The sequence below is a fragment of the Xiphias gladius genome, chromosome 22 (genome assembly GCF_016859285.1).
Source record: "Xiphias gladius isolate SHS-SW01 ecotype Sanya breed wild chromosome 22, ASM1685928v1, whole genome shotgun sequence".
In the NCBI taxonomy this organism is placed as follows: Eukaryota; Metazoa; Chordata; class Actinopteri; order Istiophoriformes; family Xiphiidae; genus Xiphias; species Xiphias gladius.
In genome coordinates, this window is record NC_053421.1 from 10,974,070 (window position 1) to 11,000,631 (window position 26,562).

Consider the following 26,562-nt stretch of genomic DNA (forward strand, 5'->3'; position numbering starts at 1 on the left):
CATCCCCATCCCTACATGGAGAAGCATAGTTTTGTCCACAGCACTGATGGCTACAGCTACCTGCTAAAACTAAATTGTCGCCTTTGTGGAGCTTTTCCTGAAAACGTGTCAGGTAGTTGTATCACAGGTGCCTGTGAATCACAGGTGGTTAATCTGTAGGTATTAATAGTGACAGGTAAGCTGGAGCAGCTACTTATAGATAGCCTGGAGAGCTAAAGAGCTATATACCACAGGATACAGGGTGCATACAAGGCCATACACAAGGCTAAGGACAGAGCAAGACACCTCTAAGACAAGACAGTTAAACATTAAATGCACGCCGCAGCAGAGTAAAAAATATATATATATATTAATATGAAAATGTTCTTTTTTTTAAAGGAAGGAGTAATCAACCATATGCTTAACAACTGCTTTGAAGGTAAATCAGAAACTACATCAAAAGTAAGCAAAATTCCCAAAATGACTTTTACCCCGAATACATCATATGCTCATCATCCATCATTCTCTCTAGGCGAGAAATGTGCCCTGAAGCGAGAGAATAAAGTAAGTTTCCTCATAAATCTGACCTATTTTGGCCCCTGGCACCCAACACATGGATGTAGGATTTGTGCGTCACTATCAGTCTTACGATCGCAATCACCTATCCATGTTACAACCAGGTAAACAAAGGTATGCGTCATGCACCCCGGTGTAAGGCAGATTGATGGCACAGACAGCATGCAGGCAGGCACGCACGCACAGCATTTAAACCCATGGAGATTTGGAGCAGAGAGCAAACTATGGTTGTTCTTTCTTTGACATGGAAACAGAAAATAGAAGATATGCCAGTTACTTGGCCTTGGCAGGCAAAGAAACAGCATAAACCCCGTTATTTGTGCCCGCCAAACACACATCGGTCGCGGCGTGCCTGGCCTTACAATATTACAGCCATTAATTAGATCCTTTTAAAATATCAGAGCAGCTCAGGCAGCAGGGAGCACACAAAGCCACAGGTGTAGACAAAACAGTTGACAGTGAGAATTTGCAGCTGTGATGCAGATGCTTAATGGCACCAAACACTATAGCAAGTATCCCTACACTGTCAAGACGAAAGAGATATGTAGCAGAGGTAACTGAACATTTACTCCATCGCCATGCGCCAAGCAGGGTGGTTTACACATCGAAACTGTGACATGCCAGCAACAGCCAGGAACATCTGACAGATAGCGGGAATTCATTTTAAAGCTGTAGCCACCTAAAGTAGGGATCTCTGTTGAGAGTCATAGGGTGGCTGTGACTCTGGAATGCAGCAGGAATTACAGGATAAAATGGGTATAAAAAAGGGTATTAGCACCTCTAGAGCTTTATTGCAGAGAAAAGCAATAGAGGTTTAATACACTACTAATGCTGTTTAATCAATGGATATAAGCAGAGGAAAAAAACGCCTCCTTAACAATCCTTCCGCTAAACAAATCATTTATTTTAGGATGTGTAATTATCCTGAATCCTTTCATCTCAAAGACTGTGGATCCATGCGAAGGTGGTTTAATGTTTAGTTAATACTGTGCTCTTCAGGAACTATACAAGGAATGAAATTAACAACTACTTTTACTCTGATTAATTTGATCACTAATTTCTTGATCAACTGATTCATCGTTTAGTTTATATAAATGTTTTAGCTCTAAACTCTACACCATGTTTTTCAATATAGGTTAGCTATTCACCGTATTTCAATAATGACTTGCATTATTTATAAATTCGATGAATGCTTCAACTGAGCTTTAACATGTAAGAACCTTTTATTTATAGTCAGTCATCCAACTATCCATGTCTTCTTTTTCTGGAATATGCCTTAAACTCGACTGTAGAAGTCAGAACTGAATGTAAAAACCCTGATGTGTCAAAGGATAACACTGAAATTATTGTTCTCATTTCCTCATTGTTTTATTCCTCCCATGGCCTGAATTCATTTACTCCCCTTTTCCCTATGACATATTTACCCCCCTCCCTCCTCTTCTAAGAACCTCTAACCGGTTAAATTGGGGGTAAAAATAGCCCAAGCTTCCTCTATTGTCTGAGCCACGCTAAATACAGTATTAACCAACTGTAAAACTACTCATGTCTGGTAAGAATCTGCATAAAAGCTGTTTTGAATATTTCTGATCATTAGCGAGCAAGAATGGCCAAAACAAGACCATTGTATTAATGGCAGATCCATATTGCTCCCGGTAATCCTGGAATGTAGTCTCTGCATTTTTTATTAATTACTGCTAGTTAAAAACAAAAAGGAGGGGTTACCCTTCTGTAGAAAAAGGGGAATGTAAGGGGTATACATATACAGTACATCAATTGAACACACACACAGGGGAGACACACATGGGGGATAAACAGTCTCTGAATACATGCCCAGCAGAGGGGTTTCCATTCAAAGGGATCAGTGGGAGTATAGACAGAGCAAGTCTAAACTGTAAAGCGTGGCTCCGCATTGGGGAGTACAATACCTCTGATGACAGCACACACACCCACTGAGGGCCAAGCCTCCTGATGGGGACGGAGAGTGTGGGAGGGTCAGAGGGAAACAGGAGGAGCAGGGGAGGCAAATCAGGGGGACAGAAACACAGACTCTCATTTAGGGGGATCTGTGTAAAGGGAAACGGGTGATGAGAGAGTGGATTCACAAAGGGTGAGGACGACAATGTGACGGGTATTTTACTTCGCACAGTTTCATGAGAACCAAACCTATTACTTTTAACAATTTAATTCTGAAATAAAGGAAAATCTTTTTAGCCATTCTGTTGGTCAGTCAGCCGGTTGGTCCACCACTTGAGTCCAGAGTGAAATATTGCAACAAATATTCAGTGACTTGCCATCGAATTTGGTACAGATTTTCATGGTACCTTTTGGAACAACTCCTCATGACTTTTCCTCTAATGACGCCATGAGGTTGACATTTGTGGCTTTGAGTGAAATGTGTTGACAAGTACTGGATGGATTGTCATGAAGTCTGGTGTAGACATTCACGTCACCCTCAGGATGAGCTGTGATAACTTTGGCCATCACCTGACGTTTCATCTTGCACCATCATCAGGTCAAAACTTTAACTACTCCATACTTTCCTTTATAACCAATTAACTGAAAAATCATTATCATTCCCACCAGCTGGACTTTATTTAGTTCTAATTAACAAATGTTAACATGCTAACATGCAAAACCGAGATGGCAATTGTGGCAGATATTACCTCCTAAACATCAGCATGTTAACATTGTCACTGAGAGCGGGTTAGCATGCTGATGTTAGAATTCAGCTCAAATCAGAGCCACTAGCATAACTGCAGGCTCTGAGTCTTGTTGACCGGCCTTTTTGCTATATCCTACCAATTTTAAACTTGTCAGCTGTATGTTAATTACACCCTACAGGCATAATCTTACATTTAAGAGAAAATCAGTATATACTGTATAGTGACATGCATTTATGAAGACATTACAATGAGTGACAGGTGGATAGCACAGCAAGAAAGAGGGAATAGTAAAACAGTAAAATAGACGAAAGCGTGAGTGTAGTGGGATGCTGTGTATGAATGAAAAAAGGGAATTCCAAACAGGATAATGACGTGACAAACAGTTTTGCTGTTACAAATCAGCAAATTTCTTTCAAATCAGCTCGTAATCTGCACATACCCCACCCTTCCTTAACCCCCTGTTAAAGAGCCCCATTCTTTGCAGGAATGCGGTCCCTTGCTGTTTGTGAGTAAAAATGTGTGTCTGTACACGTGCATGTGTGTCTGCACGTGTATGCCCATGCATGTGTGCCCCTGGCATGTCACTCTCCCTCTACAAAGGCATTACAGCACTGCATTGGTACCATTGATGGGATTTGTTGCCTAGCAGCTGCATGCCCATCTGAGACCCCCCCCCCCAAACTCTCATCACACACACACACACACACACACACACACACACCAGAAACAGAGCAGGCCTGTCATGGCCTGTCATGGCTGTGTATATACAAACACACACATATACAGAATTTTCTAGGTCTACTACACTGTGACATCACTGGTGGGCTCGAAACAGGACACAATGCCCTCGTTGCTGAGTGGCACCTCAGGTATTTTAAAACTAGTACACGACATTCTGAAATATTGGCCAATGAAATTATGAAATAACCTTTGTACAATCAAATAATTTGATCTTGCATTTGTCAAAGTTTTCGGCACTACACTAAATCCATGGCTGACATCTTAAAGGATCAGTTATGTCATAAATAAAGTTCAGGAAGCAAACAACATCTGGGCCCCCCCACCTAGTCCCTTTTTCCACCATTGTCTCTTTTCTTTTTCTGTCTTTCCCCCACAAGGACAGAACAATGTCTGGACATTATGTCATCCCAGGGAAGTCCCAGGACTCAGAACTAAATGATCACGGGTTTTTCATTATCTCTGCCTTCCTTAAATTAAATAAACTACTTTCTTATCAAGGCATGATTTGTACTCTTGAAGGCTGTCTTACTTAGAGGTTACTGACTGATTTAAAGCAAAAGAGGTTGGTATTTAAAAAAAAAAAAAAAAAAATCAAGGTGTACTTACTAGCTTTTCCTGTAAGTTTCAATCACATCTCGTATTAGCTTTTACCTGATGGAACTTTTTGATTTCAAATAAAGCAAACTTAATTGTGTCAGATGAATAGAAATGATTCTCAGGACCCAATATGTGACGTTTGTTTGCAAATCCTGTGGCTCAAGCACCAAAGCAGTCAGACTAGGTATGAAATAGGTAGGAGTGCTAACTGCCTGTCAGTCACAGGTTGCATAAGTCTAGAATCTAGCGGATGAACGTACTGAATTTTAATTTAAAGGTATGGGGAGGTGCAAGAGTGAGTCTTAGCAACAAAGGAAAAACATAAAGGAATCTAAGTGTATTGCACAAAAGTTCAAGTTCTGTGACCCTATAGACAATGAGCTCAGTTATACTGTATGACTGAAGTCACTCTGCCGCGTAGCTGGGAGAAACAACAGAGAGGAGACAGCATTTGCACAGTGCAAGCCTGTGACATCGCATCTGTGAGAGACTGGGGAGGACTGCCTCAGGACAGTGTGGCCGTGTCATTTCCTAGTTATTTTAAGAAAGACAGTATTATCAAACCATGTTAAACTTTGTAAAAGACGCAAGTGCACAGTAACATGTATTATGTGCATTGTGCAATTTATAGATCACATGTGGGGAGTATCATGTGGTTCAACTTTTATTTCTAGACATATTGGCTTACAAATGCCCCAATAAGCCGCTCAATAGTATCTCATTCCAAACATATGAAATAATGGCAGGTCGTGTTCCAACAAAACCGTACTGTTCCCTGCAACATTAATAGGTTTATGACTGTTGTCGCTGTTATAGCAAACACAGCAAGTAGCTGGTGGCTCTATTAAAGTCCTATAAGAATGAAAGAGTAGATTTACTGGAAAACAAGTTTAATAATGTCAGCGAGGATTATCATGTTGCTAATAACACCCGAGGTACTGGGGCTAACTTCAAAATCTCTGCCCAACCAATACAAACTTGGAGAGGCACACGTAATACAGCTCGTGAGATTTGCTTAAGCTGAAAGAATAATCCAAAATTGGTAGCTTGCTGGCCATAATTTGTCCCCCATTACTTGAAAAAATTTCAATAGAGTGAGACAGGGGAGAAGGAGAAGTGACAAAAATCTAAATAGTCCACAGTACCAGCTGCTCATCAGTCAGGCTCCCAACACGTCTGGCATAATCTATTGTACAAAAAAAAAACCTGAGTATGAATCCAAAACATCATGATTTAGATAGTGTAAGCAAAAATGTTTCTTAGTTAAAGTCATCTTCATTCGTCTGCCTCTCCGGTCCTCCTGAATTCCCTCCATCCCGGCTGATCCTGAAAAATGACAATGTAATTTATGCTCCATTTATTTCCCATGCCAGGGCCAAGCGTTCTAATTCACTTGTTGAGTCCTTGCGGACTCCCCGCCCTTACCTCCCATGCTGAGCCAATATTGTGCTTAATTCTCATGCTCCGATTGTCATGGATGAACCCTGCATGGCACAATTAGATAGACGGCGTAATTATAATGGCACCCTGTGTTCATGCAGATCACTCTTTGAACTGCTGAAATGTTTACAGCGGAAGAGACCCAAATATATATTATCTCCCTCGACCCACCCCCAGCCCAGTGGAGGATAATGAGCAGCAAGCCGCTCTCTACACTGTACTGAGACGTGACACACACACACACACACACACACACACACACACACACACACACACACACACACACACACACACACACACACACACACACACACACACACACACACACACACACACACACACGCAAACCCACAGTAGTAGTATCAGATTCCCAGGTAATTTCCATGGCCTTTTTGCACTCTCATATGTATGAAAATAAATGCAGTGAAGCTTATGTTACACCAAGTCTGTGTATAGTATGTCCCAGTAGTATTCTATATCGCATGGGAAGTATGTAAAATCCTATGTAATTTGATGTCAGAGTACAACCAAGTACACTCTTCTGTGTCACACAACACCAAAGTAAATCAAGAATATTTGATGGGTCTAATGTACAAGCATCAGCAAACACGCACACTTACACACAATATCTACAGGATATTGAAAACCAACCTTGATGGTTAGGAGAACTCCGATTGGCTGATTGCTGGAAGCTCGGACCGATGAGGTCAGCTTGTCTGTGACTCGAGGACCGGTCTATATTGTCCTGCTGAAGTAGAGAGAAGCAAGAAAAGAAAAAAGAAAAAAAAGATCTGAGAATTGTATTACAGGAGCCAAACACTTAAAAAAAATACCTTATCCCAACTTTGTTTGATGAAAAAAAAGCCCAAAAATGTTAACCTTTCAGCTGCCAAATCTTAAATTAAAAAAAAAAAAAACAGTTTTGAAGAAAAATGTTATGTGCAGAGGTCATTGAACTTAGCGTCACAATGAATAGTCACAAATACAAGAACAGTTTATGGGATCATTTCAAACACAAACCAGAAAATAACAAAAGTACAAAAAGTTCTTAGTGTCTTCAGGAAATTGTTTGTGGACGTAATGATGTATTCAAAGTTGTTGAAAATACAAAAGAAAGCCAACAGGCCAACTGTGGTTGCTGTGCTCAGAGCAGTGAACAGTGTTACAAGAGAGGCAGCTCTGTCCACAATATTTGTTGAATCTCAAATGTCCACATGATTATGTAATGCCTTCAAAAGGTATTCAGAGTTAAAGCGACAACTAGGCTGAAATAGGTTTTATGAAATAAGAACAGGTCAAGGAAGACAAAGCCAAAAGACTGCTACATGCCACAAACAGTTTGTGAAAATGACTATTTAAACACAGTGTCCTGGTTTGACCTTTGTTACACATCTCAACACGTTACAGTCACTGCAAAACCGTTCGATATGGAAAAAACAAAAACAAAAAAGTAAGTATGTTTATATGGTTATAAACATATTTGATCTTGATATGTCTCTAGCACCGACAGCTACCGAAGAGGACAACTTATCCATTGTTATCCACTGTGTGCGCGCGCGTGTGTGTGCAGACTGGCGTCCCGCGCAGGGCCGAACAGCAGGAGTGGGAACAGAACGTACTGGGACAGACTACTGTGTTCAGAAAAAACATTGCTACTGACTCTGCATCTCTCTTACACAGCGGACCTCCTCTGATGCTGTAATAAAAGCTGCTGCGGTTGCTTGTTCTGCCTCATTTAGGGCAGTGACAGACAATGCAGGCGGAGCTGAATTTTTTATGATAGATGTTATTCTGCCAAATTTTCTATGATAGATGCTTTTGCCTTGTGTCAGTTCGAGTTATCTTTGTTGCCTCCAGAGACAATGAGTTATAATAATTAATTGATGATGGTCCTGGTACCCATCATGTAGTTCTTTAGACTCTGGACTGTGACTCATTAAATGAAGCAGGTCCAGGCAGTTCTTAGTATTTGTAAATTCTTAAATTGAGCGGTGTTCTATTGCCCCACAGCAACATTTATCACTGTTTAAACAGCTGTTCCCCTCTCATGCTTTTCCTTGCTTCCTATGCCTAGTGTTACACACACGCAGAAATCTAATGTGCTATGCAGTGCACGTAACAGTTTTTATCCTGTATAATAAAGCAAACCAAAAGCATCGTAAAGAAAAGCTATTTTCCACTTGAATTTGGAAGGTTTGTGTCTTTTTTCTACAGAAATCAAATTACAACAGACTTTCCTATAGCACCTGTGACATTCAAAGTAACAAGACTTAACAAGACTTAGCGAGTGCTTCAAAGAGAAGTGACTCACTGTGAGAATGAAGCTCCGAGTAGAATTCCACTCCGATCTCTCCATTCTTCAAAATAAGAGCTCATCTGAATATTTATGAAATGTGTAATCCATGATTTGCCTGCAAAATCTTTAGCTTTTATGTTCAGAGATTAAGAACTCATCAGTGTTCCTCTCTGGTGTCTAAACTGGTGCCTGCGTTCAGACTAAACTGGATATAACTGGATGTACAATGTCAGTATATGGTTCTGTCCACCGCCACCCCCCAACCTCTCTTCTATACCAACTAACCCAACCGCATCCAGTCATTATGTTGCATTGTTCCGTCTTTGTATTGTCTTGAGTTCCAGACATCTTGGCTGGATCCAAAAACAGATTTAGTCTTTTAATGCGGCTAACCTGCTTTTGAATTAAAAAAAATAGTAAAATAACTACCGCATCACCCCATTTGTTCCCGTGACATAGCAAACCCATCAAGACACACTGTCTGGGGGTCCAGCTACCAGACTGTGACTGATCCCTACCCAGTCACCCAAACAGCAATGGGACGCTGTTTGGTTGGAGGGATGGTACAGCAAAAGTTAGTGTGTGTGTGTGTGTGTGTGTGTGTGTGTGTGTGTGTGCGCGTGCGCGTGTATTCAGGACAGGATGGTCATGGTTCAGCTCCAGTGAGCAAAATCATAGGGACTCTTTCAGACCATATACTGGTCTTGAATGCTGTTTTGCATGGCTGTCTGGGAGAAAATGAGACTCAAACACACAAAGTAAAGCAGTAAAGGACCTTTAAAGCACACCTTGATCCCTTTTGTGGATCTTACCAACAAAAATCCAAAACCCAGACAGCCTTTGATGCCTTTATAGACAATTGACAGAATGTTAACTTGGGGTTTTAATCCTATAGATACTGACCCTTTAGCATAATTCTAAGCCATGCCATTGCCTAACACTGCATTTGGTTTTAGGTTCATTGAAGCTTATAAGGTTGAGATAACAAAGAAAAGAAAGAAAATAAGATAACACATAAAAGCTGACATTTCTTCTTTTTCTGGAGAAAAACCACACACAGATATTCTCTTTCTACTATCTTTATTCTTGCATTTTCTCATCCTGCTTCTCATTCTGTCTCTCACACTCATTCTTTTACACACACACAAAAGCACAGCCACATACACACAGATGTGCGCACACACTCACTCACACACACACACACACACAAACCCATACACACGTGTTGCTTAAATTCTTGAAGAGGGGTCAAAACTGGACTGAGGGTAGGCCAAGATTTGACAAGGAGAATATAAGGGCCCTTTCATATTGAGGAGGTAAAAAGGAACTCCAAATAAGAGTCAAGGGGTTGAGAGTTCAGCTTTTTAAAAGGGGTCAGTGGAAGGCCGGAGACGAGGTTAAGGCACTGAATGCAGGACAGACACAAAGGTCTGGAGGTTCCATCTCAAACAAGAGGGAAAAGACTGAGACGCATGTCAAAGATACGCCTTTAAAAGAGGTCAGACTAAGGTTAAATGTTATGACCGGGGAGCGAATAGGAATCAATACTTAACTTACCGAGAAGCTTTTGGTTAAGGAGAAACAGCTGAGAATTGACTAAATCCATAAAAATGTTCAACAGTATAACATTGCAGTTGCCATTATGGCATTAGATTTACTTAGAACGGAATATTCTCAGAAAGCTTTAGTGATGTGGAAATCTTACTCAAAGGTCCAAGACTTGCCTCTGGCAGACCATTCTTGCTGACAGCAATAGCCGATAATTCTGTTACAACATACATGAACACTAGACAACAAGTGGAGCTCCTTTCTTTCATAATTAACCAGAATGAGATCATGAGGTCACACTAATGTCTCCTCTGGTGCTTTGTTTATCTGTTTGTTTATACTGTGGAAACTGTAGCTGTAGCTCCTGTCACAGCACAGCAGAGCCAAAGTAAAGCCAGACTATTGCACATTTAAAAAAAAAAAAAAAAAAAAAAGTTACATATTGTAATTTAAGTGGGTGGTGTAGCCCAGTGGATAAAATCTAGCCCTTGTAATATATACTGTAACATACTGAAAATGCATCAATCAAGTGTAATTTCAAATCCTAAAAAAACAAAAAAAGTTATGAAAGGAAATGTGAAAATGATGTGCTACATTCAGAACCAGTGGTGCGTAAAGACTGACTAAAATCTGACTAAAACTGACTAAAATCAGAATATTAGAAAAACGTTATCAATAAGGTTAAAGCAGTATGGATATCCCACTCCCAGTTGTGACTGAAGCACAGTTTGCACAGCTTATTTAAACAACCATGGAATATAATTGCTTGCGTGTTATCATTTTATAACTCTGTAGCAATACACTCAGACACCTATGTCTGCCCATGAATGCAGAGATAGATTCATAATGCCTGCTGGGATAGGCTCCAGCCAGTCCATGACTGTGAACTGGAAAAAAGGAGTATGGCGTACCATATGAAGGAACACTCTGATGTTGTTCATTCGATTAAACTCCAATCGACTGAAAGTGATGACAGATTGAGTTGACACAATTAGCTCTGTCACTGTAGGCCCAATACCCGCATCCACACTGGCCCATGATTTTTGTGAAATGTTCCTTTTACAAATGCAATGAAATATTTACATTGCAAAAGCTCTATTAAAGCAAACTTAATCTTGTGATACCTAGGATTACTTGTATGTTATGGGAAACAACACATAATTGTTAATATTTAGCCCCAGCTAAAATAATCCAGCTATCTCAGGATCTCTCACATGCAGAAATTATGCTCAAGTGCTGCTTGTTTATTCAGTGATCTAACAAAGATTTGGGGAGAACGTTTATACATGAAATTATTATTTTTTGGCATAGAGATATTCATTCATTTCTGCTACATAGCAATTTAATGTGCTATCACCTACTCAAATTTTACAATACATGAGTGCCCAGGTTGGTTTTACATTTATATAACCGTATAAAATGCACTATAAGTAATATAGTTTCTGGATTAATGATGTTTTAATCAGTTCTTATCCTGCCACTGACAATGCTTTTTTTTTTACCTCATCAGATTCGCCTGGCTTTGCATATACCATCATTTATTCACCAGACACGATCATATACGACAGAAACAAGATTAAAGTGGCAATATAATCCCTTGAGTTTAGTATGAACGTTATCTTCCATGGAATCTGTTTTGAATTGCTGCTGCAGTTTTATCAGGGAAAATCTTCCATAACCCTGGAATTTCACAGTGAATGGGTTTTCTCATTCAGCAAGTCAAGGTACATCTGTTATAGCTGAATGCTTTGCAAACAGCCAAGTGAATGTGTGTCTGTGCATGTGTACAGCTGTGTGTGTGTGTGTGTGTGTGTGTGTGTATGTAAACTTTAGTGTGTACATTAAGGTATGCATACCGTAGTTCCAGCGGCACCCATCCAAACCATTGGCAAAGAAAAAAAAAAAAATTCCTCACTCCTATACCTATACCTATACCTATACAGCCTCCAATAATGGAACAGTCTATGTCTGCCAAAAATATATAAGAAAATTTAAAAAATTCCTCAACTGATTGCCTTTAAAATAATCTAAATGACAGGACACAATGTTAAACTGTGAGAGGGCTTGGTGTGGTTGAGAGAATGGGAGCTATAGCAGGTTGAATGTTATGTGCACATATGGAAAGCAAAGCCTACACATATTTTTGGACTCTATATATGATGATTCACTGTGCCAAAAGGGGGTATCACCTGAGCCTCAACTAAAGCCCTTTTCCCTGTAGTTGTATTTTTGTTAGGCTAGTTTCCTAATCATTCTGTTATTAAATATAAGCCTCATTAAAAGTCATGCTCTTTTTACAACATATGTTGACCAATCTTTGCAGATGGAGCAATATGGCAGAAACACAGAAACAATATACACGACCCTGACTCAACTCTACGAGAAATGCAAGGGTACACATATACACATTCACTTACACCCAGTGCCTCACGCGGAATTCTTAGTTTCATGAAAGCTTGTCTCTCTAAGCTCTGGAGATCTGGGAGATTCTAGCAAGCTGAACTCTCTGTCCTCTAGCTCTGAGGTCAAAGGTCTTAGATAAAGCCATGACCCAGATGACGAGCAGACAACAGACCAGCTTCTGATCAGGCTAATAGTGCTACTGCTTTAATACAAATGTTTGGAAGCCCTGTGGCCCTGCTCTGTGGTGGCTGGTGTGTACAAATCTACTAAACCTAAAACTTGATGTCCAGAAGTCAAGGCTGCTCTTGCTTGCTCGACAACGAATCAACGCATCAGGATACAAGCTGCTGCTTAGAGGCCTTTGTTTGTACTCAAAGCTTAAAGTAAACATTAATAAAAATAGTGCATCTGGATTATTCGCTAAATTGTCACTGAAAATTCCACCTAACATATTAAGATAAGATTAAGGCTAATTTAGCTAAAATACATGACTCTGCACCTCCGACTCAGCTACTGAGACTTAGATGCATTGTGATGGAATGTGGTCACATGCAGTTTTAAGAGTGAGGACATATGTTTTTCTCTTACCATATATCTAGGTTTCTGTCCACATTCAATAACTGTCAAGTGATTTTGCACTCTTGGAAACTCTTAATCAGCCCATGCCCTGCAGCTCTTTATTCAATGTGTTCATAGTGGTGGAATGTAGTGACTACTGCCATTCAGTGACGCATTGTTTAGTCCTTTATTTCCCCCTTCTGTGTATATTAATTAATAAACCAAAAATACTATCAAGAGAATCTAAAGGGCTGATCATGAGAGGCTGGGAAAGGCAGCAACCGTTAGTGAGAGCTATAGTGACCTGAACACACCACCCCCTCACCATTTCTTAGAATTCTTTGAATCAATTGTTTAGTACCTCAAGTAGTTCTTGTTTGGATTATTATTAGTGTCCCATTGATACATAAATAATAAGATGCCAAGTTTATACAGGGACATAGTTCAAATTTCACAACCCCGCCAACCAGACAACTTCCCAGAAGTTTCTTTTACACGTGTCTGCATGTAAGCCATGCCCTGGAGGAAAACCAAGTCCAACTCTGGACTCAGGATCAATGTAATTTCATGGGGACGCTGGCACATTTCTGGTTTAAAAATGTCAGCATTTCTATTAATATGCTGAAATAAATTTAAAATAACTTTTAATCTTAATCAGACATCCTGCTCCAACTCTGGAGGCATCTCATACTGACCTCACAGTCTGGTTTTACACATTAGTCTTGGCAACATCAAAAATGGCAACATTTCATCTCTACAAACACTAGATGAGCTGTTAAAGTGGTATATGAATTCTGCTTTAAGAAAGATTTTAACTTAACTAAACCTAAAGGAAATTGCCATTTACCTGATAATTTGGATGATGCAGGAAATAATCCGGACATCCGGCCACAGCCATGTTTTGTGTTTCTCAGCTCTTTCGTACAATTTGCCTGGTTGGATCAGTTTCAATACAAGATGGACAGAGCAGAACCTGCAGAGGAAGAAGAGCAGACAAATAGAGGTTAATGGAAAAGTCCAAAGGAAGGAGGGGAAGGGCGAGAAGGTCTGAGAGTGGAAGGATGAGGGAAGGAAATGAAGATGAGGTCTAGGTTCTGAGAAGACAGATATAGAACAGAGCACTTCTTAACCCACATAGAACCATAGTAAACAACATCAACAAGCAACAAGGGAGGAACAGAGATTGGTTATAAATTGTTAAACATAGGCAAAATAACTGCACCTTATTCCATCTACCTAACTACTGATATCCAATGATTTTGGTTTGTAGCTGACTCCAAAAAAGAAAAGGCTGAATAGGCTGATTTGAGATACGACCAATATTTTGTAAAAGGGGCTGTGTTACACTTCTTTGTCACCAGATTTTGCACCAATCAAATCAAGCTTTCCAATGATTTGAAAATGGATCTTAACTGAAATAACTCAAATTGCGGGGTTTTCGTAACCGTTTCCACTTTCAGGTAGTGATAGTTCAATGGAAAATCAAGTCTTTGAACAACTTTACAAATTTGAGCAAAAGTTTTGAGTGCTTTGTGTTTATAGCTGGGGGAAAAGTTCATTCACTCGAGCAAAGATAAACCATAACGGCTTTAAGTTGGACGATAAAAGAGCTGATTTAACTTTGCACTACTATTGTAGAATAAACAGAGGTTTGCTATAAAGATGTGGTGCACCTTGTATTAGTCTCTATTGTGGAGCCTCAAGAGTCTAAACATGAGGCACGTCCCTTATTGAAAGTCCTGTCATCTACCATCCTACCTCCTACCCAAATGACAGTCTCACCATACTCCAACATACTTCAATTTAACATCAATACGTTATTGAAAAATCTACTGAGGTGTGGTCTTCATAAACTAAAATACAGTAGGTGACATACAGTATGTGTAAGTTGCTCCTCAGAGGAATTTAAAGTGGTTTCTTCTGCTCTGTGAAGCCTCCCTCCCAGCCATCCTTGGGTCAAAATAACCACAAATTCAACAACATGGACCTTAGTCTATTTGAACTTCTTAAAGTGGGTATCCTATTAACCTCTTGGCGCTGCTGCCACTGAACAAACACCTGTAAACACTGACCCAAAAATACCCTGCAGGCACCTCTCCAGGTCTTAAGTTAGACCACTGGGTATATATTTGGAGCCAAGCAGCTCGGGCTCAAAACTATGATGGTCTTTTAAGCAGCAGTTCATGACCCCCTGTTGGTATTTTAAAAATATGACCTGCCATTTTATAGACAGCTAATATTATCTCATGTTTGCATTAGCGGTTGTGAGGGGGCTGCCCTTGCGGCCGTGTGTGTGCACATATGTGTGCACTTCTGTCTGTAAATGTGCATCTACATGCATATACGTACTGTATGCGGGCATACGTGTGTGTATGTTGATGTTTATACATGCTGCACATGTGTGGCTAATCATGGATGTGTAAAGGCTCTATTTTTAGGACTTTTCAGGGTCTTTGAGAAGCTCTAGTTCTGTTTATAGAGTAGTGTATCTTGCTGTCTCTGACCAACTAGTGTACAATGAAAAGAAAACTCTGACCCCAGTAGAGTCAACTACCACACTGCAAACTGAAAATAGTGTTAAACTGCTAAACGGCTTGACAAAGGCGATGCAAGAAAAATGATAAATGTGCAATAACATGAATCAGCTTTCTGAGTCAAACTAATATGACAGCATCGAGTTTGTAAAGGCAGAGTTTGTATGACGTGCTGTCCGACCACATCAGAAGGCAAAAGTGTTTACAGCAGCTCTGAACGGCAACACTCAATGGGGGAGTGAAAAGCCAGCCATCATAGTTAGGGGCTGGAAGGAATAATTTTAAAAATATGGGTATAACGGCACACATTTTGGAGGGTCTCTCCCGGAACACATTCATGGTTTTGCACTCAGTTTTTCACAGAAAAAGTGAATGAAAAAGAGAGCTTGAGAGTAAAGTTCAAACCCTGCTTGCTCTTTCACTTCAATGCACCTGGCCTTTCATGGCATGAATTGGCTGCAAATGACAGATTATTGGTCTCAGAAAGTTACAGAAACTGTTAAATGCCACCCCCTCAACTCCCGCCCCCAATTCCAACCCAATAATATTGTGGGGGGAGGGGATTTCTGAAGCAGTTCAACCATCCAACAAACACTTCTTATTGAGTATACTGGCCCTTAAGACTGTAGAGCAGTGATCAAATAGAAATACCTAGTTAAGCATTAATGCATTAATATGCTACAAAATAATGCTTTAACTTGATAATGACACAAAAAACAGAAAATTGCTCAAGCTGGTCAACAATTCTATCATAATTTTTCTCTTTGTCATACTGTCCATTGTGGCTGTAGAAAATAAACTTAATGTTGGGAACTATAAATTCCTAAATTCCTAAATTAAAGCTTTTTTTCCAAAAAGATGTGGGTTACACTGAAAATTATGTCAGCTGATGAGATAAAGCAAAACTGTCACTCAAATTTTTTAAGAGCTAAAAATTAAAGGAGTTTTTAGTACTTCCAAAATTGGCCTTGCAAATAATGACCGAACTATGAATGAATTCTATACAAAGAACTTGGCACCACAATCACTAGGACTGCTGAAAGGGCTTGCTTGTAATGAGTATGTGTGTGCGTGGGTGTTACTGTGTCAATCCATGTGTGTGGCCTGGCCGGCTAGCATGCAAGGACAGCTCGTCATTTACACATTATTTACAGACACACAATTTACAACAAAAACAAAACAAATTAACATCCGCCTAAACTCTCTGAGCAGCCCCTCATTAGGCGCCACAGATTTGCTGACTAGCTGTGGCTGAACTGTATGTTTATTAAATTTTAGGAGTCAGGAGGTTGTGCAAGAGGGACAGAAGTAGGCTTCAAATAACTAACTATACTCTGCCTTTCAACATCACATGTGTCAACTGTGAATTCTGCTTCAACTGTGCGTGATAAAACATGGGAAAATACTCAGGCATTCCGTGAAGCATTGATTTTCAAGGTACTAATACACGTCACAGTTATTCTCAGTGACTGATATATTGACCAAACACACACGCACCTATGTTAATTGCTCCCTGATATAATCAAAGCCATTCCAGCGCAGGGATTAGACTCTCTCAGAGTCCTTTGATTCAATTCCTTCCACTTGAACTGTGGACTGAAACCTAAATCTCTGACCTTGACAGTGCAATTATCCAGACGGTGTCACCGCACTAGAAAGGGGGACTTTGGGGTGCTGCGGCTGTACCCAGCAGTGAAGTGACTGCATCTGGATTAACTAATGTGATCTTTGCTCAGATTTGCATGAGGGAGAATGTTGAGGGCTGATGGACTTCAAACGGAGAGGCCTTAATAATGCCTTTCATGAATCATAAATCCTGTGCAGCGCTAGCGATGTCCGGGATGAGACTTCACAGCAAATACATGAAACTCTGCTGAAAGCGTTCTGCTCTGAGGGTTCACATTACATTCATGTGATGTTCTGGGAAATTCTTAGTGTGCGACTTGCATTATTTTGTAAGATCGAAATGGGTGTTTTTAGCCCATTACCTACAAATCTGCCTATCTATCTAAAGTTGCTTTCACACATGTACTGCAACCCTGAACTTATCTAGACATTACCCAGAGGAGCTGTATGTGAGAACGCAAATGTCCGAATTAGTTAGACCGGACATTTAACAGACATTACCCTGCCAGCTCCCTAGTACAAAGTCCGTGTATGTTGGACTGAGCCCATGTGTGAATAGAGCAGGTCATGTCCAGAGAAGTCACAGTGAGCGAGCGGGTGTGTTGATGACGTTTCTATTACGCAATTGGTGTGAAACCAGGAGAATACAAACATCCGAAGGGTCATTTCCAGGAAGACGGCAACGAAAATGTCTAACTGGAGAAACGACGAGAATCAGGACCTTCTGTCAGTATGGGCCAACGCCGAAATCGTCAAACAAATTCAAGGAATGGCAAGAGACTTGGTTGTTTATAATGTAAGCAAAACACTTTTTGCGTCATGTTCTGCATCTTGCCCACTCTACCCAGGCGCCACCCCTCGCCTGAAGCAAACAGAATATTTCCAGTTGGTGAGAACGCATCGGACGTGTTTGCTATGTACAAGTGTGCTACATGTCTGAAAGTGCAACTTAAGTTACGGAACTAAATCTGAAAGAAAACGAATAGGAAAATTTGGTTTTTGTGATAAGATCGTATCGTACAAACAAACAAACAACACTGCACCTCACATATTTCCTGCTTCAACTGCTTTACCACAGGGTGATAATGTACTTTTGACAAAACACTAAACAGGACCTTAATGTTCACTGTGATAAAGTAGCAATAGTCTCCAGTTGGTTTCTGCTGCCTAGATCATATCAGAACCATATTGTACTACAGTCGCTATTAGTAAGCTATAGACACTAAGATAATTATTCCGTTAGGGATTCTCTTTACTCCAAAATCAGTTCAAATTAACTGTAATAGTGTGAATACATACACGAACATATATTTCAGATGGTATAAAATTATCGAAAATTATTAAACGACATAAATCACATGGTTAATCTGTACTACTGCTGTTGGGAAAATGAAACGGTCTAAGTTTAACATGCTGTAATGGATGTTATACATATAGAAGTAAAATCTCAGTTTTAGTTTTGAGAAAAATGACAGAATTTGACCTCTGTAAATTCAATCAACAAATGCCGCTCAAAGTTGTGAACTGTAGCTGCTCTTGAACATGTACTTGTAGGGCTAAATGCTTAGTCATTCTAGGGGTTAATGAGCTGATATGTGCTTACATTTCAAGGGTCCAGCTTTAACATCCCTGGGTGATAAGACCTGCGGAGAAGCAAAAGGCGAGGCCCGGGATCACCAGAAACCCGGGCTATTTAAAGTAAAGCCTAATTGAAACAGTAGAAACATTTCCCTGAACAGTTCTCCTCTTCTACATGGTGATGGATCAGTGGCTAACCAGCTCACCAGACCAAAGATGGATGTTAAGAAGACTTTAGAGGCTGCATGACTGTTTGCACCCAATACCATGAGGGTAAATACAACATACAATGCAAGTGTATTCATCCAAAAAGAAATTAGGTTTTGCAAAGCAAAGACAAAGTTTATGTCTCTTTTCAAATGTTAAATATACATTTAGAATTATGTTTATTAACTCTCATTATGGTTTTAAATAGAGGCTTTACTTATTTAGGCCACAACTTCCTACCATATTAAATAACAGGTTATTAAGTTTTTCCCTTCCTTAAGCCTTTCCAAGGAGTCCAATAAAAATACCTAGAGTGGGAAATGGAAATATTAAACTTTTAACCTCACATACTTTATGTAGGCCAAACCTGAAATAAATGAGTGTCTTGTGAGCTGCACAAGACCTGCTGCCTGTTGGTCTGTCTGTCCTAACTGTAAACCTCTTTTCAGTTTGTATTTCAGCGTGCCTGTCTGTCTGTCTGTCTGTCTGTCAGTCTGCCTGTCTTTCGCTCTAGTGTTCTGTTTACTTGTCGGTGTATGTGCCTGTCTAGTCACGGTCCACCTGCCTGCCAGCCTCTGTACATTTATGTGAGGCATTCACTGCTCTCTCTATGTATATTGCTATAATTCTGTAAAGGGGAAAACATTCAAAATAGTGGGTGTTATTTATAAGCAGGCGTCCTGAAACATACCATATCATAAATTTGCGCAGTGTGGAAATCAGAAGAGTCAGTCTACTTTTAAGTAAGATGCTGGAAGAGCTCCAGTTCACGAAAGCACATCTATTTAAATGGTAGGAAAGATGTTTGTTGACTCTCAAACTTCATCCAACATTCAGTGTTACTGAATTAAATCAAATACATGGCATGTGGCTTAGGATTTAAGGATTTTGAGGATTATGTGTAAATTCATGATAGCCTTTCTGCTGTTGCCAAAGCTACCACTGAAACAACAGACTATGTTTCGTCAGAACAACAGCAACAGTGTGGATTACAGTGTTTGTATTGTGTAACTTTCTGGAACATAAGTATAAGTAACTTCAAATACTGTACACAGTATGCTGAGGTGCTGTCCCAATGCACGTAGAGTAAGACTGGCAGAAACATAAAACTCCCACCAATGTGCAGTTACTGATATGGATAGTGGAGTCACGTGTCTCCAGTCTGGCCCTTTTGGCAAAAATAGCATAAGTCAGAGTGATGAGCCAGTCACTGTCAGATACCACAGTGCAGGACATACTGTAGTTTTATGGAAACATATCAAATCTATAAGACAAAAACCCAACAAATAGCCTTCATGGTTACATTCGGAATTAATCAAACCTTTTTGACACATGGAACCTGCGTGAAAGATTATTGAACGTCACTGAGTATAATAATCATAATACAAAACCCCAAATACTTGCCCTGTGCATACAATGTGTGTATAATTTTAAAATGTGTTCATCTCAGTCAGCTTGACTTCAGCTGATTGGACTGGACACAGCTTAACACGGGGCTGTTCAGCTCTGCTCAGTCATCTTTGGAATGCAGAGAGCACATTCTTTCCATATAGGGTACTGGGTGAAAAAACATGTGCAATATAGCGAACCCCAACCTAGTGAAATGGCATGCACGGATTTGTGGGCCAGCCAGGGGTAGGGTGGATGGTGACGAGAGAAAGTGAGGAACATATGGCAAAATATGTAAGTATGTGTGTGCGTACATAACACACACTAATTGTAAGCTTTCTACTTGGGTATCGTGAGGTCAAAAGGCGACTTTTTTATGCCTGCAGGGGTCAGGTAGGGCCAGGGAACGAAGTGTTTTATCTGAGACGCCCTGGGGTAGGGGTCTGAATAGGACTGTTTTTTCTAGCTCACACCCAACCACTCCTGCAGGATTTCTTACCATTACCATCCGCTACTGCAGATGCACCATCTCACCAGCTCCTGTAGGGAATCTGATCACTCCCTGATCGACCTTTGATCACTTGTGTTATATCAAAAATCCATCTGCCCCAGTCCCACAGGGACAATATGTGTAGCAGTTAAGGATTTAAAAAAAAAAAATCATAATCAATTCTAACACAGATGCTAAACTCTTTGGCATGTTTATAAGTTGTGATCTAAAAAAGGGGCAAAGGAAAAGTGGATAGAACATTATGGATCATGATAGTTTCTATGATAGTGTAATTTCCCAAAGAGAGAGATATAAATAGGATGTTGGGAAAATTACACTTTGAGGCTACAGTAAAGTAGTGCTATTGCTGTTTTCTGATTATGGGTGTCAGTTTCTAATGTTACTGATATTTAAACAAATTCATGTCACTATGGTGAGGCACTGTATTTAATGCCTTACCATATTTGATGCATTGTGTTTACTAAAAGGGTGCATAAGGTTTACTGGAAGACAGTGCTTTTAGGTGAAAGGCTGAGTCCAGTATAAACATCCTCTCATATTTTCATATATGAAACATTATCTTGTGATAATGATACTGACTACATGAGAATAAATACATCCCACGCCCGCAGCATTTGTGTTGGATCCCATAAGGTTTGTGGAATCCCACTGCAGCTCAGGGCATCACTGAGACAGTAAGTACAGCTGGAAGTAGCTTCGCATCACTTACTGTTTCTTCAAATGGCAGTGTCAAAAGCCTAGTGCTGCACCCAGGGGGAGCAGTGAATATATGCAAATGTGTCCTTCGATATGTGTGTACACAAGTGTGTGCACGTCCTCAATATGACTTATAGGATGTCTAAACTTACTATCTGGTTTTGCAATAATTCCTTTAAAAGTTTATCTTTGCAGGGAAGCAACAAAACAAAAGTTGACGTCAATGACCAGAGCTGGCCCAAGGTTAACCCTTCTATTGGCAAGTGTCCTACAGTCCGACTCCAGGTGGTTCCCCAAATTTTCATGTAGACAGACAGATGGGAGAAATTGCCAAGTAAGGACTGTTGGCAGCAGTCAGAAGAATTAACCTGAAATAACAAGCATAAACAGCTTTTTTCAATGCTAATTTCTGAGTTCAAACCTGAGTACTACTTGAAAAAGAGAAAATTGTGTTGGTTAAAAAGGGGTTGAGGTAAATGTATCCCAGATAAGCAGATGGCTATTTAGTTAGCAGTTGGTGCTTAAGATACTGTCTGCAACTCTACATACAAATTAGTTACATTTTTAGTCACACACCCATGGGCATCTGAGAGCAGCCAGTCCTACAGTCTCAAAAGACCAGTCTCAGGTGAAATAAGTTGTGAAGGATGATACAGGATGGAGGGTGACAGAACAGTGCACGTCAAGGTTCCCCTCTCCAACTCGTTGTCTTGTTTATAATGACACGTTCAAAGCTGCAACATTTTATGTCAACAATGGCTCAGACGACTATATGTAATGTGAAAGGGGTGATTTACAGGACCGACTCTGTAGTTCCCTTCAACTCCACAGAGTGTTTAAGCATCTTTGAGCCCAGTTTTGGTTTTATAGGCTTAAGGCAACTTAACTCTTTCGATTCACTCTCACCAATCTCATTGGCATCATAGCACTAAACAGCAGACAGACAAAGTTAGTGACTAGCTGGTAGACATACTGGAGCATTTAGTAGCCTTAGGAGTTGGTGGAGACCAAAAGGACACTAAATGGAGAGTGAGTATTCGACTTAGATTAGGTGGCCAGAAACACGGCCCCAAATTAATACTAATGTTGCTCAAAGTGTGCTGGATCAATAAATAAGTCACTGTTGCAAGTTCAAGTCAGTCATATCAAATTTATAAGGCGATTAATGTTGTGTATAAATCTTATTTTTGCTCCCCCCAAGTGGCCAAAAAAATCAGTTAATGGAGGTTTGATTATTTTTAGAATCCACACAAACTTACACAAAAAAACATCCATTAATAAACAGTTCTTAAAATTAATTTCTGGGGGTCTCCTCCTTCAACCTTGTGCCATGACCCATGAATAGCACTAGACTCACAGGGCAAATCTGACCGAAGACTTCCATGGTGTATTTTGTATTATTTATTGACAGAGACTCTAAGCCCATATTTCTACATTAAAATTGGTGGAACAAAGAAATGCTCCAGGTTGTGGACATCCACCTTTCTAAACCAAAGAGATCAGACACTGGTCGCACCCCTCTCTCAAGTACCACACCCACAAAGCTCACTCGAGCATCCCCACCCGCCGATTCCCAATGTTAACCCATGCTGCTCTGTAACGCATCAGCTACCTCCCACTCCTCGAAAACCTCGCTGTTTGACTACTGATCAAAACCTTTGGTTTTCCAAGAAACTCTAAAATAAAAAATGAACATAATTCCAATTATCAGCTTTCAAGCTTCTAAAATGAGGCTGTCAGAGAATGTGTGTGTGGTTGACTGTGTGGGCTGGCTGTTGTTTCTTCCGCAATGCAACACTGAAAGACAGGGAAAGAGAGTTGAACAGAGCATCTCTGTCTTCTGTTTTAATCAGTAGATTAGATTGTAGTCACTCCTCACTGGATGTGCTTGTTGCACATGTTGATCAGTCATTAACTGGCAGCTTTCATTATCTGAGAGCAGCAGCGTAAAGTGGGGCTATAAGAGAGGGCCTGATGTCATGCCGGGGGAGGCTGAATAGCACCAGTCTATGAGAGAAAGGCCTTTTGGAAACGTGGACAGTGCCTAATTGGATGAGGATTTCATTGGGCTGCTTGGGAGAACTGGTCTTATGCAATGGCAGAGATGAATGGACAGGGCTTGGGAGCAATGGTGCTTGTGCACAAGTTGGCCGTAATGGTGGCCCAAGAGGGCTACATTAGATGGATCTGCCTTCTCTTGACACCATCTTTACTACACCTGTTGGTAGCAGGGAACTGTCACATTTGATCCACATTTATTGAAGAACAGAAACCTGCTAGAACCATTATTGAGTCTGGGTAAATTACGTCATCATTGGCAACAAAAGGAAACAACAAACCCAAATAAAACTGACCTTGTAAGTAAAACATTTAACTTGTATCAAAAAAAGGATAGAGTGCTGTGTGAACACTTGAGGGGAAAGGGGAACAGGATTTATTTACTTATTTACTATTAGGAACGCTAACAAACTTGGAAGGGTGAAAAAAAAAAAACAATCATATTAACAAAGACTTAGCGTAAGTCCTATTCCTAGGTACCAAAGTACAACACTCTAAACCCTAATCACTTCTAAGTCTGGGAATAATACTAGAAAGCCAGAGGGCAGAAAATGCAATTATGTACAACAAAATACATGCATACATAGTTAATAGTACTATATTCAGAGTGCAAGACAGATTCAGAGTGAGGTTTAGTACAGTGCTATGATTCAGGAACAGAAGAATGCCTGCTTTGTTCTAAGTTTTTGCGCTGGGAAATATTTCTGGAAAAAGAAGCCCTTTTTGTTTTCAATCGTACAGTACATCTCCCAAAGCCAACTAGCCATGGTTTGTTTTGATTTTGCACTGAAGATTTCAGCTGGTAGAGTGAGACACAGCTCAACGGAGAGACACAGACAGAGATAGAAAAGGTGAAACTAGGAGAGAACGGCCAGCTAAAGAAAGAGAGAGCTGATGGGGGCAGACAGTGAGGTAGACAGATGACTAAAAGACAAAGATAAACTGAAAGACGACAGACATATAGAGATAAAAGCAAGGCAACGTGAGAGCAAGGGAAAAAATGGTGTGCCTATGCATTAGAGAGATCATTTTGTCTGACAGATCACCGTGCATCCACACCATGTTATGTGTGCACACCTGAGCCTGCGATCCCCTCAGGTGTTCAGTTACCTACAGAATAAAGGCAACATTTTTGCCCGTCACGCAGGCTTGGGTTTCAGCCACATTTGGACCAACACCAGACAGTGAGGAACTCAATCCACCGTACACTGTGGTGGTTAGACAAGCGAGCATTGCATCATGCACGGTCACAAGTGGAAAGCAGTGAGAATCGGGTTTGTGCAGGTCCATATTTACAGTATCGAGGAGGAGGGGGAAGAATAATACCACAAGGTTTTTCCTCTGGCAAGCGTTTAGGTTCTTAGAAATTACTTCTCACAAAGCAGAACATGATTGCTCAACAGTTATCGTTGAGATACCCAGTACATAATAAATTCACTGAGCTGTGATGTCAAAAATAAGAGGTCAAATGAGTCTTAAGAAATATTAACTAGTGGCTAAGTACTAATTCAAACAACCCGAATGCAAAAGCTGTAGGATGCTTTAAGGCCAAGCCTATGTAGAACGTTTTAATAGAGCAGACAGTAAGTATCTAGAAATTATGCTCGGTTATGCAACTGAGTCCAAACTTTACCTTTAGCCAGAAAACAAATAGAAGTCCCTAACATCACTGGATTATTTTTAACCACTGACAGCCCAGCTGAGCATTTTGTGAAGTTGCTCTGCTTTTAGGTCCAGGCAGAGTCAGTCGACTAACATGAACTGTGTTGTGGCCCCCCAGCAGGCTTGGGTTAATGGTGTCATGACATCAGGGAAGGGGTATTAACAGTGTATAAGCCTAGACTAACCAGTGCTGAATGACTGCTGGCTGACGCAAGACTCAATGGAATGCTGCCTAGAGCACGACCACAAGCTCTTATACCACCAATACCAGCTAATAGGATATCTCTGCCACTTTTGCCCTTGGGTGGCAGCCGAAACTGTATGTACACAAGCAAGAGCTGGGGGAATACACAGTTTTATATGTATTTGTGCATCAAGAAAAGTGCTCAAGTTGAAAATGAGTTGAAATGCATGTTCGATTTTTAAGAGTTTCAAAAAAGAGAAAACACACAAGTCTGAATCCTAGATAGAGCTGAGTATAGCTTATTGTAAGTATAATTATCTGCAAAGTGTGCAGTCAGCAGCCTTTTGGCAGCCTGTAGTCTTGCAGAGTTCATGCCTCGTCATGCCTGTGCTTACTGAGCATGGACTTGAAATAGCAGGACTGGTGATGAGGGGGGGGTGAAAGAAACCGCAGCTCGAGCGGTTGCCATGTACACAGAGATGTGACCACAACATAATTAAATGAAAGAAAGCAGGAAATAATGGGCAAGGGCAAGGAAAAGAGAAATCCTCTCTGGATATGAATGGGAGGGTGTAAAAACAAAACAAAACACATGTTTGAAAAGACACGACTAGGGCTTGTTTTAGACTGTATGCAGCAGCAACCATGTGATCAAACTACCTCATATTCAACCACACTTAGAGGTCGACATGCAGAAAACCATGTCTGCGTGCAGTATTTAAGTGCTCCACTGTAGGTTGCCAGGTTGAGTGATACATCAGTGGTTGGCCAAATTAATATTAATTCAGGCCTACAGCTTGGTTTTATCCAGTATTTCCCTGACCGCTGAAGTCCCACCTATGGAAATGGAAAACTCAAGAGCTCTGCCTGTTCGGCTGACAAATTTAGGTGTACCCCGAATTTTTGAACACTCGGGAGAGACACTGTCATCGGTTCTCCAAGTGCTTCCCAACAGTCTAACCCCACATTCACAGTGAGGGCCCTGATCTGCATTCAAAACACACAGGCCAGCGCTGATAGAATCATAAATTTGGGTGGTTATGCAACTTTCTGCTGAGACCACATGCAGCCAATAAAGAAATTGATTTGGCCGAGTGCCCAAATGACAGGGCAGATTAGACTATCTATGAAGAGCTGCTTTGTTAAGACGGTTGCATATAAAGTTATATTGTGAATGATCAGGCTCTATCTCACTCACTCACCCTCTCTCTCTCTATTAACGTTTCCTTCATTAAACACAGGTTCTCAAAACATTGTATTACCGACTTGATGTTATATGCTGAAGATGGCTTTTATAACATTGACATTAATGTCAG

The 26,562-nt window shown here is 40.5% G+C and overlaps 1 protein-coding gene across 3 annotated transcripts in view; it reads right to left on the reverse strand.

The window, feature by feature from the left end:
* Positions 1-26,562, reverse strand: part of grb10b (growth factor receptor-bound protein 10b) — a 67,213-nt gene that overhangs the window by 39,344 nt on the left and 1,307 nt on the right. For 2 of the 3 annotated variants that reach the window (XM_040116942.1, XM_040116940.1), the window contains exons 2-3: positions 13,649-13,774; positions 6,648-6,744 (exon numbers count right to left, since the gene is read on the reverse strand). In XM_040116942.1, the coding sequence (XP_039972876.1) occupies positions 6,648-6,744; positions 13,649-13,699 (148 nt within the window). In that variant the 5' untranslated portion in view covers positions 13,700-13,774. The remainder of the gene's footprint in view (positions 1-6,647; positions 6,745-13,648; positions 13,775-26,562) is intronic. The other variant, XM_040116941.1, reaches the window with a different exon arrangement.